Below are 17,714 nucleotides of genomic sequence, written 5' to 3'. Positions count from 1 at the left end.
ATATTCAGTCCCCAAGGCTGTTTGCTAAGAGTGGATGTCCTTCACTGAAGAGTTCCTAAATGGTCTGCATAACTTACAGAGTGTGGTCCAGAACTTAGACTGTGGTCCAGATTAGCAACTAGAGTCCGGAGAGTCCTCTGGAAAGAGGAAGAGGAAAACCTCCTCATCAGGATTCTAATTACTCAGAGACTGAGTGGGAGGAAATGGATTATGCATCTGGGCTATCTTCCTTCTTAGGGTATGACACAGGCATGCTCTGTTTCTCCTACAGATGAAATCTCATTTGAAGATGCTTTTTACAGAGAGAAAGGAAACAGCAAGTGGAAAGCCATTGGAATATCAGATGCTGATTCCTGATCACTAATCCGCTAACCACACCCAAGATACCAGAAGGGTAACCCAGTTTGTGACAAATTGGTACGGCATCACAGGGGACAAGTACCTGCTTTAAGTAATTTCTCAGTATTGCAGACTTTATTTTGTAATTAAACCAAAGATGGCAAATATAGTTTCTCTTTTCCATGACAAGACACCAAGTGCATCTCATCTTTCCAAATCAACAAGAACTCCTACTACTAGATGTAATAGAACTAGTGTGTTAATGCAGGACCAAAACATTCAGTTTTTTTCAATGCTCTTCAAAGTGCCCAGAAAAGAGGGTCCTTGGAGGCCCATTTGGACCTTTCAAGGCAGAACATGAACTTCAGTGTACAAAAATTCAGTATTTTGACATTGCAAACCCTCTTATCACTCCTGTTCCCTCAAGCTTTGATGTTACCCTAGACCCCAAGGATGCCTGCCTCAACATTCCAACTTCCAGGACCCCCAGATACTTATTGAGATTCTTGGTGTATGTGTCACAGTGGGTCACACTATCATTTAATCCCTTGTCTTTTGGACTGGCAGTGGCATCCAGGATATTTATGAAGTTCCTGGCTCCACCTGCATTCACATTTACCCCTTCATGGCTGAGTGTTCTATAGTTCATCATGGACTGTTATCAAAATCTGGGGGGTTATTTGCCAGTATATCACCACCTCAAGGGACTGAAATCAGCAGAACTGTCGCCCCACCTACAGGCAACACCATGTGACTATTTATCTGGGATACACCAGGGAAATCAAACAGCATGAGTGTGCCCCTAGTGTGCATGCATCCTTCCTCCTCCCTAGAATGGACATATTTGTCTGTGCAGCCAAGTGTCTAAATCACTAATCAAATGGGGGTCACCTGGGCCATTGTCAGAACTTTATCTCTCTATGCCACCAGTACAACTTAACACTGCTTATGCCTTTCTGCCTGTCTTTCCCTCCCCCCATCCCTTCTCTGTAACCTGTCCTTTGCTGTCTAATCTGTCTTCTTCTATCATCTGCTGCCTCTTTCAAGGGTTTGCTGCATCAGGTGCCTGACTCTGCCCTGCATGTTTTCAATCCATATACAAACAGCACATTATGAAGATTAGATTTTTTTGTAGTTGTTTTTGAACTATGCACATATTGCTATTCTACCTATCAGGATGTAGTACCTTCCTGATATGGGTCAGATTAAAAAAGGATCTGCAAGGGCCAGTTGATTAACATGTGGATGGCACAGTGGTGCAGTAGCTGCATTGTCACCTCATAGCAAGAGGTTCTCCTGTTCTATTCTTGGCTTTGGGGTGCCTTCTCTGCAGTATCTGCAAGTCCGCCCTGCATTTGTGTGGGTTTCCTCCGGGTGCTCCTCTTTCCTCCCATGTTACAAAGATGTGCGTCTGCAACATTTCGCTCTGGGCCTTCAATGAAAAGTGGCTCATTCCAAGTTGGACTTTCCCAATAAACAAATGTTAAACAAATAAACATGGCAAATAACTGAATAAATAAATACTACTACTACTCTAAATTTTATTGGTGATTTGAAAAAAAAAATAGTACAATGTACCAGTATATAAACATGAGTCATGCCTTAACATATGGGCTTGTGACTATGAAGGTACTAATGCTGATTACAGTGCAGGAAACTTGTTCAGGAACAATTTTGTAGTTATCAGAAGGCCAAAAGAAGAAATGGGCAACTCCATCTCAATGAAGTCTTAATCATATACTGCAAACATGTGCCTATCTGTGACACTGCCAACCACATAACTGTATATGTCAGCAGGGTGTGCTGCTTCCAGTCAGCAAACAAGTCAGTCCTAGTGCCCTGTTGCATGTTTTTTTATATCTGTTTTGGTGTCCTTGTGCGTACTGTTTGAAATTGAATGTGTCCCAATGGCCCTCCTCATTCTCTGTAATAAGGATGAAATAAGATAGGGGCACCCTCATACAGAGTATCTTGGTACTGGGGAGACATTCATTTTATTTTCTCCTTCACACTCATCCCCTGCTCATGCAGAGAATGCAGTGCAGCTCACATACAGATACTGCCCCATCCTCTCTCTCTGCTGAAGATGAGCTGCCTGGTCTTCCCCCTCACGTTTGCATGTTTTAACTAGAATTTCTAGCAACTTTCTGGATCAGTAGGCTATTAGGACCCCCCAATCCTCCTTGAGGTTGGTGAACCAGATCCTTCTTCTGTATTGCCTAGGCACATTAAGACATGTAACTTGTACCCTGATCTCAGTCACAGTCAGAGATCCATCTCTCTCTCCTTCATGAATACAGCAACCTGATGCCTGATGCACTGCTTTATGTGTGAATGCATCAGTCTGATGCATGCTGCACTGCTTTATATATTAATGCATCAGTCTGATGCATGCTGAACTGCTTTATATATTAATGCATCAGTCTGATGCATGATGCAATGCTTTATATATTAATGCATCAGTCCAATGCATGCTGCAGTGTCTTGTGTCACATTATACCCGACCAGTGTAATGCATGCTCCAGCACCTTATACCTTGTTGCATCTGCCAGCTGCATGCTGCAATGTCTTGTACCTTAAAACATCAGTCTGATGTTTGTTGCACTGATTCATAGTTTAATATACAAGTCTAATACATGCAACAACACCTTGTATCTTAGTGTAATATATGCTAAAATTCTTAAAACATTAATTTGATGCATGTTGTAATGCTTTGTCTTATACTGTATCAGTTTGATGCATGCAACAACACCTTAAATCATAATGTATCAGTCCGATGTATATTGCCATTTCTTGTGTCACATTATACTAGACCAGTGTAATGCATGCTACATCACCTTATAACCTGCTGCATCTGCCATTTGCATGGTGCAATCCTTTGTACCTTAAAACATCAATCTGATGTTTGTTGCACTGCTTTGTAGGTTACTATATCAGTCTAATGCATACAACACCACCTTGCATCTTAGTCTAATATATGCTGCAATCCTTTGCATCTTAAAACATTAATTTGATGCATGCTGCAATGCTTTGTATTATACTGTATTAGTTTGAAGCATGCAACAACACCTTAAATATTAATGCATCAGTCTGATGTGTACTGCAATGCCTTGTATCTTCCTGTGTAAGTTTGGATGCACATTTCATAACCTCTTATTTTAATGCATAAGTCTGATGCAGACTTCAGTGTTTCATATCATACTGCAGAGTAAGGCGTGCTACAGTTTCTTGTATCTTAAAGCTTCATTCTGATCCATGCTGCAGTTCTTTGTGTCTAAATGTATTAGTCTAATGCATGCTGCAAAGCTTTTATGTTCCTAAATCATTGTGCTAACATGCATGAATTTCTCATTGATTGATGCATTAATCTGATGCAAGTTTTGCATCTTAATATATCCCTTAAAAATAATTAGGATGAGGAATATAACAAAAGAATATAAATGCCACAAAACAGAATGCCATCTACTGGCTACACTGTGTTCAGCATGATCTTCTGTTAAAACAGAGCAGCAACACATTTTGAGTAAATATAATACCCCACCTCAGTCTCCTCTTCCTTTGATGGGGCGATATGTCTCACGGAATACTGACCAATGGTGAATAATGGAATGGGGCACTTAGTTAACTGCAGAAAAGAGGAAAAGTAGTCAGGTGCACATGATCACAAACAAACTGGCTGTGATTTGTACATAGTTACTGCACAAGTGCACAGGACAAAGTTAAAAGCACCCTTGTGAAGGGTGCTGGGATTCAAGGACAGTGTTCAATACATCTTCTAAGTTACAAACCTTTCTGTGAAGCAAACTTATGGATTTCAGTGGTTGTGGTTGCAATATCTGTAGATTAATCTCAACCATCAAGTTATATATATATTTTTTAAAGGCAATAGGAATGTATCCAGTGTGTGTGTGTGTGTGTGTGTGTGTGTGTGTGTGTGTGTGTGTGTGTGTGTGTGTCATCAACTTCAGAAAGGGTATTTCATACCAAAGTACAGAACACAGTCATACCTCTCAAACTCTTGAGCAAGAAATCTGAACAAAGCCACAAATAATGGGGGAACAAAGGCCCCAAAATAGGGACACTTTTTAAATATTGCTCTTAGAGACTTAGAAAGTTGATAGAATAACATGAATTTTATGAAGGGTATGAAATCTGAAACTCAAATGTCTGTTATTTTCTGACTTCAACCCTCCATGACTTGCTAATGATTTGCTAGAAAACGACAATTTTATGAGAAACAGACCAAAATATGAGGCAAAAATCTGGACATTCTGTGAAACTCTGTACAGTTGAGAGCTATGAACATAGTATAGTGTAAAGTGCCCCTCTTTTGGGCCTTTGTCCAGATTTCTTGATCTAAGAGGTTGGGAGGTATGGATGCCACTCTTATACTACCAGTGTTCCTAGCTCTTTTATGTGGCATGATGCATCTCCCACATTCTCCATATATGAAGAGCATATTCCCTCCCTCCTTGGCTGACCTCTGACAAATTTAGCCTAATCATAAACCTATGCCACCGGAGCAATTTAATATTTGGTGTTTTGTACATCATTCAACAGGGCCACTAGCTTTGTAATGGAATGCACATTTTCTGATTCGTAAATATTTATCTGGTCATTTATCCTGTTTGAATCTTGATAGTAAGACACCTAGTGATGCTTATCACAAAAGTCTGTAGGTACTGTCTTCATCAGAAGCCATATGTATTCTTTACAACTTCTTAGAATGTATTTCTCCTGACTTTCATCAAATTTATTGTATTTAAAATGCTGCATGTAGTTGTCTTAGAACCTACTACTGATGAGTACTGTTGCTTTTGATTTACTTTTTTTGTTTACTGTGCTTGTCTGTGTTGGTCTACTGGGTCTAGCTAAAATGGTATTTATGCAGCCTACATGGCTAAGACATGAGGTGAAATTCCATTTATCCTGTTGAAGTGTCATGGGATCTGTAAACATCCACCAGAACTACTGCTAATTCAGGTAGAAGCATCCTCTGTTTAACATCTGATCCATAGAATGGCACTTCAGGAATTCTGCCCCCCCCCCTTCCATGCTACTCTGTACTGTCAATATTGACATATGAAACCAAGCACCTGGTGTGGGAATACAGCCCATAGACTTCTGAACTTCCCACCTTCAAAGGGAAGGGTGTTACCTGATGGGCCAGAGATTTCACCGTGATTCAGCATTTGATTGACTAGCATAAGATAAGCCAGTTATATAAAAAATACATACTACAGAACATTCCTGATCTCAAATTCAGTCTTGCAAATATTATCAGTGGCCTAATAAAAGAGATTGTCCTTAGAAAAGCGACCTTGATCTGTGTTTTTCTATGCAAAACTGAAAAGCACATTGCAGTTTTAAGTATCTCCTTTTCTTTATCAGTGTGGCTTTCACTTTTTATCAGATACACGATTAACACAGCTAGAACAAATTCCCTGACTCGAATCATTGGTATGTATCTATTGCTGACATCCAATCCAACCATATCTAAGTAATAATTATCCATGTTATTATGCCATTTCATTCTGTTTTCTAAGACAGAATTACTAAATCGTTGACAGAAGTTTTGTCTGGAATTCTTTTGATGTAAGAATCCCATTATAAGTGCCACAGTCGGACAAGTTATTTATCTTAACTGTTTCTCCAGCAGACATGTTGAAATCTGTACTTTGTGTGAATTAATTAAGTAATTAATTAATGAGCATTTAGTCAGAAAGGGATACCATGAATTGTTGTTGCTGTAGATATGTACATTTTTGACTGATGAATTCTGAACTTAAATTATTGGCAGACAGAAACAAGCTCTTTGCTTCAAATCTCAGAAGAACTAAAGATATAAACACAATTCTGCATTCATTTATCCACATCACTTTGATATGTACTTATCTGTCATTCCACAATCTGCTGCATGGGCTGGTGCAGCCCTTATTTCTTTTCATACCACTGTGGTGGCCGGCCTCCAATGCTTGGAATACTTTGGAGTAGTTGCACCAATGTGTCAGTATAGTATGTACTTGTGGATAAATATAGACACTCAGCTACACTGCATTCTGTAGTTCATCGTTATGTGCCTTGGCTAAAAATTACACACATACACCCCCTTCATACCTTCAGCTGCACGACACTTGCTCAGTCATACATTGCTGGTCTGAGGCTGCCGTTACATATTGTTATGTAGCAGTTTACTATGGCCTGTTTTTAGTTGGGACTGTGAAAAATGAATGCCAAAGCAATGGAGTCAGTGTCAATCCCAGGGGTCTCCAAAGTTTAGAAACAGCAGCCTGTGGGAATCAAACATCTGCACACACATGGATATTACTGCTGCTTGTTGGAGGACGGCCAGTGTGATCAGCTTCATAAAGGGGCTTGGTAGGTAATGTGAAGCAAAACTGTGTCTCAAGTCATCAGTAAAAAGTCCTGTAATGCTGGTCCTGCTCTATAAAATTGTTTTAACTGTTTAAATCTGTACGGGTACCAGGTTTCAGCCTGTGATACACACGGATGGGTGCTTACAATAGTGATAGCAGTGTTACTGTACTGACCTAATGTTGACATTAGATCTAAAAGTAAGTTAATTTCTTGTTATCTTTTCGGCATACCAGAGTGTCTGCATACCAGTGTTCTTAAGGGAAAAAATGTGTAGCGTGTTCAAGGAAAGACCCAAGAAAGAATATTAGCATGACTGAAATTATGAGTTACTGTTGATTTGTTTAGTGTATATATTTATCTGAAATGAGAAGATACACCAGTATCTCACTTTGTTTACAAGCACAAAATTAAGGTACGTTGGCAGACAGAAGTCACTAGGTAGTGGTACGTGTCATTTAAGCAGTATGTTTGTGTAGTGATATCCGAGGTTGGCTTGTGTCCTGTAACTTAGCAACTGTACATAAGTCCCACGGTTTGCAGAATTCTTATTTTTATCTAATTAACTCCATTTCAGGCAAATACTTCTTATTACTTTGAAAGTGATGATTTTTTTTAACTTATAAGGACATAAAAACAGATTGTGACTTTTAATTGCCAATTCAGGATTTGCTGCAGTGTAGAGAATGTTGCTCCAGAACATGGTTTTTTTGTTTGTTTTTGTATTTGAAAATTAGAGCTAGTGGAAAGATCTGACCTTGAAAATCACCAAAATGTTTGACAGTCCATACATGGTGAAAATCATCACAATTTAGCTCGGTTCTGCTGTTTGCTATAAATAAGTGGGACTGTACAATAAATAATTTCACTTCAGTGAAAAAAAAAAAATAACTCTCTCTGTTTCAAAGAGCTTCTTATCTCTTGTAATTGTGAAGAAGGTAATACGAGTGCCTTGTATATCATAAGATATACTGGCTTCCAAACTACATTGTTTGCTCTGATGTTTACTTTGATGACTGTGCAAAGGAACTCATTATAAGGAGATGAGATACATAGCATGAAAGCAATTAAATCTGTTGCTCCTATCCTTTGGAATAAGTTTCCATAAAAGATCTGAGCATGAAATACTAAGGCCACTTTTAGATCACACAAGTTCTATACTTTTAATTCCTTTTATTTAAACACTTTTTGGGGTTTATTCACTCATTTAGTTCTTTTTAACTTTTCCCTCTTCTTTCATGCATCTTCCTGTATGACTGTATCTAGACTGCATTTTGTTTTGATGCGTTTCTCAGGTATCTAGTAGCACCTGTCTTTAAAATGCTTAGTAGAATAAACACTTAAATTAATTTAATAATAAATAATACTTTTAGTAATACTGTATTTATTCTTAACTATGTCTATCTTTCAGTCTGTTTGTGTGTTGCAGTATCAGTGCGGAAGCTGAAATTTTATTTATATTAATTACAGAATATGATTTAATACTACCACACAGATGTCTGAAGTGATAATAAGTATATTATAGTGCTTTAATCTGATAAGTGGGAAAATCACCCGAAAATGAAAAAGTATGTAATACTATGTTAGAATGAATTTGATTGTCAAAGGAAATTCATCATAAAAAGGCATTCAGAAGGGCAAACCAGTCAAAGAATGGCTTTTGCAGCACTAGAGAAATATGAACTTGAAGCTTCCATCTTACAATGCAAACTCAATCCTGTTGTGAAATGCCACCCATCAACTGCTGTGATTTACGGAAAGCACTATGATTTTGGCCATCAACTGCGGTGGTGGTGCTGCGGTAGCATTGTCGCCTCACAGTAAGACGTTGTCCTATTCGATTCTCAGCTAGAGCGTCTTCTGTGTGGAGACATGCATGAATGGGCGTACCTTCGTTGAAGGTTGTGCGTCAGGGCCAGCAACTCGGCAAGTAAATAAATCTACTGCCAATCATTAGCGGACCGGAGTTCCGTGACCCCTAACCAGGAAAAAGCCAAAAGACACAACAACAACAACTATGATTTTGGCCATCACATCTAGTCTTGCTCCCCCTTAGAGTCACTGGTGTTCCTCATAAAGTCAGATCTGTTAATGAGTACATGCCTTATTAAATAAATAAACTAAGCATATACAAAGACTCCATACCATGAACTATATAAGGTCTGGAGTATTACAACCTTCTATTGTATAAAATAAGTGTTGTTCTCCTTGACCACCTGCTATGATCTTTAAAGGCCAGTGCTGTTATTTGAATGGTCTGAGGTTGAGCGGTATGGTCAGATGTCATATTTAAGCATATGTTTCTTAAATAGAATGACTGGTGTATTCGTGGAAAATTGTTTTTTCCCTAGATAACTTGTTAGAAGCCTAGTAATGTATTATATGCAGACAGCCTACCTCTTCGTGACTGTGTTGTCCAGTGTAAAAAAAAAAATCAAATTTACGTTTTCTAAGTTGATCGAGTACCTCTGAGATAAGACATACAACAGGAAAATTAAAAGCCAGTTCAATACTGCAGCAAAAGTCACTTGTTTGTCCTCAAATTATACCTTTGGCAATAACTCTAAAATTTCCATCTTGTAAGTGTTCTAACTAGATAGATTACACAGGGTAAACCATGGAGAAAAACATATTTGCCACTAACAGGTGCATTGCCATTGAATGGCTTTCTCTTTGTTATTACCTATTGTTTCAGAAATTCTAATTTAGTCAGACTATTTTGTTAAAATCTGCAGCTTTCCCCCAGGATATGTGACCTTGGACCATATTGTATTTAGTATGGTAGTGAGACATAAGAGTGTTTGCATTTCACCACGGGCCAGTAATTCTCTTATTTCTGAAGTATAACAGACAGAATAGTCCAACAATTAAACAGAAACCATTGAATAACTACCGCTACTCACCAGACCCCTGTACAATCCCTATTTTGGAGCAATGTTCCTATTTTCAGGCTTGATTTATTCCTGCACATGATGTACCTGTTTTTTTGAGGTATCTCCCATTTGCAGACCTGATTTAGAATATCCATGTTTTTAGACACTTCTAAATGTCACAAGGGTCCCACATTCATGCAGTAAAACTAACCATGCAAACATCTGGCATGCTAGAATTGTGGTTGCATTTGCCTTGTCCACAAAAGCTGCTTGTTTGTTTTCTTGTTAAAGGGTCCCATGGTTCTTTTCTGCCCACAGAGGTGCATCACCAAAATGAGTTCCAAAAAAGGCATTTAGGCATAAAGAGCCTTTTAACAGACATGAAATTTGTTGTGAATATAGTACAAAACAATTCTTTTGAGATTCCATCTTCTGAAAGAGGCAAAGGCCTCAATACCTCCCGTTGCAGAAGAGTCATGCCCATTCACCCGATAAAAAATTATAATCATTTCAAAGCCTGCTGTGCACAGAAATAAAACTCTCTCATTGCACAATTATGTTGCCTGAGGATGAGCTTTTGTTTGCGTGCAAAAATCTTGATTGCTCCACGTGTCCAGCACGTGTTCAGTTGCCTAACTAATCCTTGCAGAAATGCAGCTGGTCTCCATCTCAGTGTCCTCCCATTGCTATCCATTCTGTACTCTGAATGCCATTATTGCTGTAAAGGTAAGAAATTAAACATGAAATAGTGTGCATTCTGTCAACAGTAGTGTATGTGTGGATTTTGAAAGATAAGTTCTATTACTTTTTCAGTGGTCAGATACCCAAAACAGGGGGGGGGTCTGTGTTTGTGGGCATTTATTTACTTATTGCCTTTGGTAATATTGATACAGCATGACAATAATTCTCACAATTTTTTCATGTTCTTAGTTTATTTTCACCATCTTGACCCGTATTATTAAAGGTTTGTTTATATTGTGGCTGCTATACAGAATGACCCATATTATTAGACCACTGGATAAAAATCTAAGGTTCTAACTGAAATGTCATTTATTTCTTAGGAATTTGAAATAATACACCAGATGCATTCTTGACTCAGAATGAAAGCATATTTTATTTGAAGCATTAATCACTGACAAAGCCATGAAAGTGCTTTTCAACACTTCAACGTATTCGATAATATAATTTATTTTGTTTTCTCTCTATTTTTGTTACTTTGAAGAAGTTGGAGCAAAGCTGATTTGTAGATGCTATTCATTCATGGAATATGTTTTTGCACAGCAATGAAGAAGCATTGTAGTAGCAGAAACCAACCGATAGGCAGTGTTTGTAATCACAACACATATACTGGATGCGTCTGTGTTGGTCCAGAGGTAGTTATCAGAGTTTAGTTATCTTGTGGATCTAATCCAAGGATATTCACACTTTGCAAACTAAACATTGATTTAAGCCCAGAGCATGCTGGTTGTAGAAGAATAGTTAAATCGGATTTGGTTAAAGGGGTTGCAGAATTCTAAATAGGGTACAACAGGTGTTGAGCACCAGAAAGTGACAAGTGAAGGACAAGCTGGTATAGTCAGTTCCAGTAGGGAGAAGGGTAAATATTTTGGAAGCAGAAACAAAACCAAGCAGTTATTACTTTTCTTGAAGACTAGACAAGCTCTGAGTGCCTTTAGAAATGGGACAAAACAGAGACTAGGAGTATGCCAAGTTGCACCCAGGTCAACAAGTTGACTTTCTAGTGTGAAAAGAATACAGGACGACACAGTAGATGTTTTATGATCACACCACATGGATATTGGCAGAGACAGGTTCATAACCTGCCGAAAATGTTTTGGCTAGTGAACGAAAGACTGAATTCTGTGAAGTGTCTGCAGGGTTTCATTGTTATTGATCAAAGAAGGCAGTTTAAAAAATACAGGAAACATGGGATAAAAACGTTTTAAAATGCTGCTTCCATGAAATACAGACTAAGTAAAGCCAAAGAAAATATCTCATATTTGCTTAATGTTCTCACGCTGTTATCCTAAATACCCTTCTGGACGGTGTTAGGTAGAATATGCACAAGCTATTGTATATAATTCAGTAAATCTGCACAGAGTACATGTGAAAATACTATAAAGGAATTATTCTTACAAGTGTGAATTATTTCTGCATCATTCAGAAGAAAATTGAAAGCTATGTCATATATCTGGTGAAGTTTTGAAGTTAAAAATGATTTGTTTATAAAGAGCTATACTTTGAGTTATAGATAAAGGGTAGGACTCAGAGACATAGTGCACAATGCAGAGGGAAGACCCACAGGGAAATGCAGGAGAAATGTTGTCTGCTGATTTAGACTGGATACTGCTACACAGTGGCATACCTTTCAACTGTCCATATTTTTGCAATATATCCAAATTTTTGCCTGATATTTTTTTTTTTGCTCTGTCCCTCATAAAATTTGTAGTTTTCTGGCAAATCATTAAAGATGGAAGTCACTAAATAATGACAACATACCTCTTGAACTCTTAAAACAAGAAACCTGGGCAAAGCCATCAGTAATGGGGGGACAAAGGCCCAAAACTAGGGGCAATTTTTAAATATTGCTCTTATGAACTTAGAAAGTTGATAAAATAACAGATTTTGCTTTAGCATGAATTTTCAGAAGGGTATGAAGTCTGCAACTCAGATGTCTGCCATTATATTCTGTGTTCAATCTTTAATGATTTGCCAATAATTTGCCAGAAAACCACAATTTTCTAAAAATAGGTGAAAAATATGAGGCAAAATCTGGACAGTCTGCAAAAGTATATACCGTTGAGAGGTATGGATGACAGAGATTTCAGTTTCAAACTTCATATCCTTCAGAAAAGGCTTGCTAATGCAAAATATTTCATCTTATCAACTTTCTAAGTTAATAAGAACAATATTTAAAACCTGTCCCTGTTTTGAGCCTTGTTCCCAGCCTTTCCTGTAACTAGTCTAGCCCAGATACAGATTTGCTGTATCCAGGACTCTTTGTAAGCTTCTGAGTCCCCCAAGCCTTTCTGTGTTGGAGGGAAGCCTTCTAGCTTATCAGTGGGAGTGGTAAACATTAGGTAGCCTATCTACCAAAAGAGGAGTGGTTCCTGGCCCAGAAATTGTGGCTATTGGCCGTTTGGGCAGTTTTTTTCCATCTCTTTCAATGTTCTGGTTTAAAAGCCGCACTTGCGCTTGTTTCCCACCTTTCCTGTAACTAGCCTAGTCCAGATACAGAGTTGCCGTATCCAGGACTGTTGGTAAGCTTCTGAGCCCTGCAAGCCTTTCTATGTTGGAGGAAAGCCTTTTAACTTATCAGTGGGAGTGGTAAGCACTAGGTAGCCTGTCTACCATGAGAGGAGAGATTCCTGGCCCAGAAATTGTGGTTTATTGACCATTTGTCCATCTCTTTCAACTTTCTGGTTTAAAAGACCACATCTGTGCTTGTTTCCCATCTTTCCTGTAACTAACCTACTGGGTAGCACTAGAAAGCCTTAAACTGATACAAACCTTCTAGACTAGAAGAGAGACTTTGGAGTAATTAAGTATCAGTTTTCTGCACTTTTTTGCTGTACTTAACTGTTTTCCGCCTAAACACAGATTTTTCCAGCATTTATTGTGATTTAAAAGCTTGTTTGTTTCACATATTGCACTTATTTGACTGCCTGTACTTTTAAAAAGTTGTTTTTGTTTAAATAATTTGTTTAACTGTTGTAGGCTGCACACTAAAGTGTGATAGCCTTTTCTGATCGTTTGTAGTCGTTTAAAGCTGTTTTAAGTGTATTTTTTACTGTTTTTGCCTTATCTTTTCAAAAAAACAAAAAAAGAAAACCTTGTTTCCTGCTTTTCTAAGCTAGTATAGTCCAGTTTTCAGGCTAGTGCTGAATTCAGGGCTGTGATACTAGTTTCTGAGTTGCCCACACCTTACATGGATATCTATCTATTATCTAGAGGAAAATAGTTTTTTATTCAGGAATGTCCAAGGGTCAGCTCCCAGTGTTCTCTCCTGTCTATCAGATGAATCTAGGCATCTTGAGGCAATGTAGAAATTGCCTCATATACACAGACAACCCTCTCCTCCTACCACCCAACACTACAACCTGTGAGAGATGCACTTATCTAGCCAAACTGGAAGTAAAGCTCACTCCAACCAAGACTGAAGTTGACAGTCATGAGGAGAAGGTAAACATTTGCACCACACCACACTCATCACATAGTCTCACTAAATCTACACCACCAAAATCCACACACAGTAATACAAAAACATTCGCGGAGGCTCTCAATAATAATCTGTCTAAGCAACAGAAACCTCCAAAGCAGAAACGCAAGCAACCTCCATCCCCCAACACAACCCAAATGACACATGGCCCACAGACTCAGTGTGCCACTCAACCACAGCCAATAAGGCAAAACAACGTACCCAACACACTAGTCATAGGTGACTCTATAGTCAGGCAAACTGATGTCCCACTCACCAGGCTAAACAAGGAGAAGGTTGCCAGGATCCACCACATAACCCATGCACTCAGGTCACTCCACAACAAGTACAAATATGACTCTATCATTGTCCATGTTGGTGTGAATGACTTGAGATGTACCTCCCTGGATTACATGAAAAGAGACATGGAAGAACTCGCCGATCTTGTAGCCCAGGCAGGTATGACCCTAGCTCTGAGTAGCATTCTGCCATTGCCCAGAATGATACCACACTACAAGGACAAAATGATTGACTTCAACAATTGGCTAAGCTTCTGGTGTCATTCTAAGGGGATCCAGTATCTGTCTGCTTGGGATGACATGTTCGACAGACCACGATGCTTTGCCACAGATGGCCTGCACCTGTCGCCCCTGTGATTCCGGATACTGGCTAAGGCTCTTGCTGCGCCTATAGTGCCTTTTTTAGGCAGGGTTCAAATAACAAATTCACCACCATAACAGGAACAGGCAAGCAAAAACTGAGGGTAATGCTACTCAGTGCTAGAAGTCTAAATCTCAAAATGCACTCACTCGAGGCACTCCTTAAAATGGAGAACATCGATATCTGTGCAGTGACTGAGACCTGGTTCAAGGCTCCAGAGAGCACCCCCGCACTATCAGGCTATAACTCATACCACACTTTTTGGCCATGTAACCTGACCGAAACACCAAAGGCAGAGGTGTGTCCATATACATTAAGGATATCCACACCTCCAGGCTAGTTGCTCAGCATAATGCATCCGAGGTTATCCAATTGCAACTAACTCTGGCCAAAACTGCAATCTAAATTATAGCTTGCTACAGATCCCCCACTATGCCCCAGAATTCCCACTCTTCTTTTCTTGTGTACTGGAAAATATTAGGGTTCAACCAAACACCCTAATAATGGGCGACTTCCAACTACCCCACCATTAACTGGGAAAATTACTCATGTACCAACTCCTTAGCTCAACGCTTTCTGGAATTCATAAACTCCAGTGCCCTAGATCAACTTATCCACACCCCCACCAGGGGTTACAATATCCTAGATCTAGTCATTACCAACATGACTGACCGGTGTTCCACACCTGAAGTCAAATCCTCATTGGTCCGATCCGACCATAAGCTTATCACCCTTGATATCAACATCCCACCCCCCATTAAGGAAACCACAGTAAAATAATTTCTCCAAAGCCAACTTCATGCTTCTTAAGACAGAAGTGGTGAACTTCATGGCACCCATGTAGATGAACAATACAGTTACAACTGCTGAATCCTACACAAATGCACTCTATAAGCACTTACACAAGTACATGGATCATGCTATCCCAAACAGAACAAAGACGCTATCCTCCAAAAAAGGAAGCCAATCTGGTGGTCCCCTGCCATAAACAAACTGTACAACAGAAGGAAGAAACTGTTGCAAAAGAGAGTAAAATCCCATGAGTGGAGGAGCTCCCTGGTCAGCCTCAGTAAGAAGCTGAGATCCTTTATAAGATCCTTCAAATCTAGCTATGAAAACAAAATCACCACTAAATCCAAGGACAACCACAAAGCACTCTAAAGCTATGTCAAGAATCTAGATGGCAACACCCAGATCTGCTCTGAGTTACAGCACAAAGGCATGAAAATTACAGAACCAACTGATATTGCCAACATCCTGGCAGATAGGTTCAGTGCTAACTTTACCCCCCTCTCACCCCCCTAAAGGGCCCATATCTATACAGGAAGAATGCAAAGTCCCTGTAATCACAACTACGCAGGTAAAAGCTGCACTCTCTAAAGCCAAAAACACAGCATCCATGGAAGGACAGGACAACATCCTAGGCTGCATTTTACATGAACTTCAGAATAAACTGGCTCCCCACTTAAGCACCATGTTCAATAATAGCCTCACATCAGGCTTTGTGCCCACTGAATGGTGCACAGCAACAGTTATCCCACTCCACAAAGGGGGAGCCACCACTGATCCCGGGAACTATCAACCTATTAGCCTGACGAGCCTGGTCTGCAAGGCCATGGAATGTATCATCATGGAACTCATAAACAAAGACATTGGTAACCTCCAAACTCTGGATCCCACCCAGTTCAGGTTTGTGAAAGGCAGATCATGCCTCCTGAACCTGACTGACTTCTTTGAGGCAGTCACCAAAGCCATGGATGTGGGTAAGGTGGTTCACACAGCCTATCTTGACCTAGCCAAGGCTTTCAACACCATCCCCCATTCTGGAATTATAGCTAAACTCACTAAACTAGGTATAAATCCCTACGTTACAAGATGGGTTGCCAACTGGCTCACTGACAGAACCCACACTGTAAAAGTTGCAGACTCCAAATCTGACTTCAAAGCAATGACATGTGGAGTACCACAGGGTTCCATCCTGTGACCTCTCCTCTTTGATATCTACTTCTCTGAAGTACAGGCTAACACAGAAGGCCTCTGGCTAACGAAGTTCGCAGATGACTGCAAACTAGGAACCATAGTCAAGTCCCCAAATGATGTGGACATCCTACAGATGGGCCTCACTGAGATATATGCCTGGTGTCAGAGCCATGATCTCAAGCTCAATGCCAAAAAGTGCAGTGTCATCCCCTTTGGTAAAAACTCTGTACCCATGAAATACCACATAGGCAGCAATCTACTTAACACCGAATGTGTGATAAGAGACCTTGGGACCCAGGTGGACAGTAGTCTCTCCTTTGATAGTCACATCGCCACAGTAGTCAGGAAGTCCTTCTACGTGGGACACCTCATCATAAAAGGGTTCTCGTCCAGGAAAAAAGAGGTCATCGTTACCCTCTACTCATCACTCATTAGACCCATTATAGAGTACAACGCCCCTTTTGGTATGTACCTCACAAGACATCTGCAGCAGCTGGAAAGGCCACAGAAGTACCTCACAAAGAGGATTACTGGACTCAAACAAATGCCCTACACTGACCGCCTCAAAAAACTCCAGCTTTACTCTGTAGCATATCACCTAGTCTGAGGTGATCTCTGCCTAACATATAAAGCTATGTCAAACCCAGAGCTGTTGGACATGCTACACCTAAAGAAATCCAAATCCCTCCGAGCAAGATGCTCTAGGGACCTAAACCTTGTCACCACAATAAACAGGACACGCTGGAGGGATAGATTCCTGTCCCAGAGACTTCCTATACTCTGGAACAAGCTACTCATCTATGTCAAGCAAAGTTCTTCATTAGCAAAAATCTTGATGAGTGGATGGGAAATAGGAAATACACCCCGGGGATCACTTCTGTGTCTCTGTTGGACAGTGGCACAGGAAAATAACTTTCTTGGGTGGCATAAGCTATGGAACCTTTCTGGCTAGGCTTACGTAGGCCCTTGGGCCGATAGCCTAGTACCTACCTATGAAATTATGAACCTATGAAGTTTCTCTGGTCACCTGTGAGAGAGGGGAGCTTTGAGCAACCTATCTGTCCCTGGAGGAGTGGTTCCAACCCAGAAGGTAGTAGTTTATTGGCCATTTTGGGCTAATTTCTATCTCTTTCATTTCCCTACTATAAAAACTGTGTTTGCATGGTTTTGTGCACCGGGCAGCGTTGGTTAGCTATGGTTAAATTATTCCCGGCTCCACTTCAGTTTTTCCCTTGAAATTAGTCTAACTCCCAACCTAAGCACCCAAAAAGCATCCTACAGCCCAGCAC

At 39.9% G+C, this 17,714-nt stretch overlaps 1 protein-coding gene across 7 annotated transcripts in view; it reads left to right on the top strand.

Annotated features, from left to right (window-relative positions):
- The window catches only part of FRY (FRY microtubule binding protein), a 2,210,679-nt gene that overhangs the window by 563,416 nt on the left and 1,629,549 nt on the right, over window positions 1-17,714 (top strand). Inside the window, exon 1 of one of the 7 annotated variants that reach the window (XM_044073231.1) lies at window positions 6,484-6,717. The exons of the other annotated variants lie outside the window; for them this stretch is intronic. Coding sequence (XP_043929166.1) covers window positions 6,570-6,717 — 148 coding nt within the window. The 5' untranslated portion in view covers window positions 6,484-6,569. Of the gene's footprint in view, window positions 1-6,483; window positions 6,718-17,714 lie in introns of those variants that run through there. 7 annotated transcript variants of the gene reach the window in all.

This window comes from Protopterus annectens, chromosome 5.part1 (assembly GCF_019279795.1).
Source record: "Protopterus annectens isolate FY-2018-M chromosome 5.part1, PAN1.0, whole genome shotgun sequence".
NCBI classification, from domain to species: Eukaryota; Metazoa; Chordata; order Ceratodontiformes; family Protopteridae; genus Protopterus; species Protopterus annectens.
Note: the sequence above shows the minus strand (reverse complement) of the source record. Positions and strands in the feature narration are given on the sequence as shown.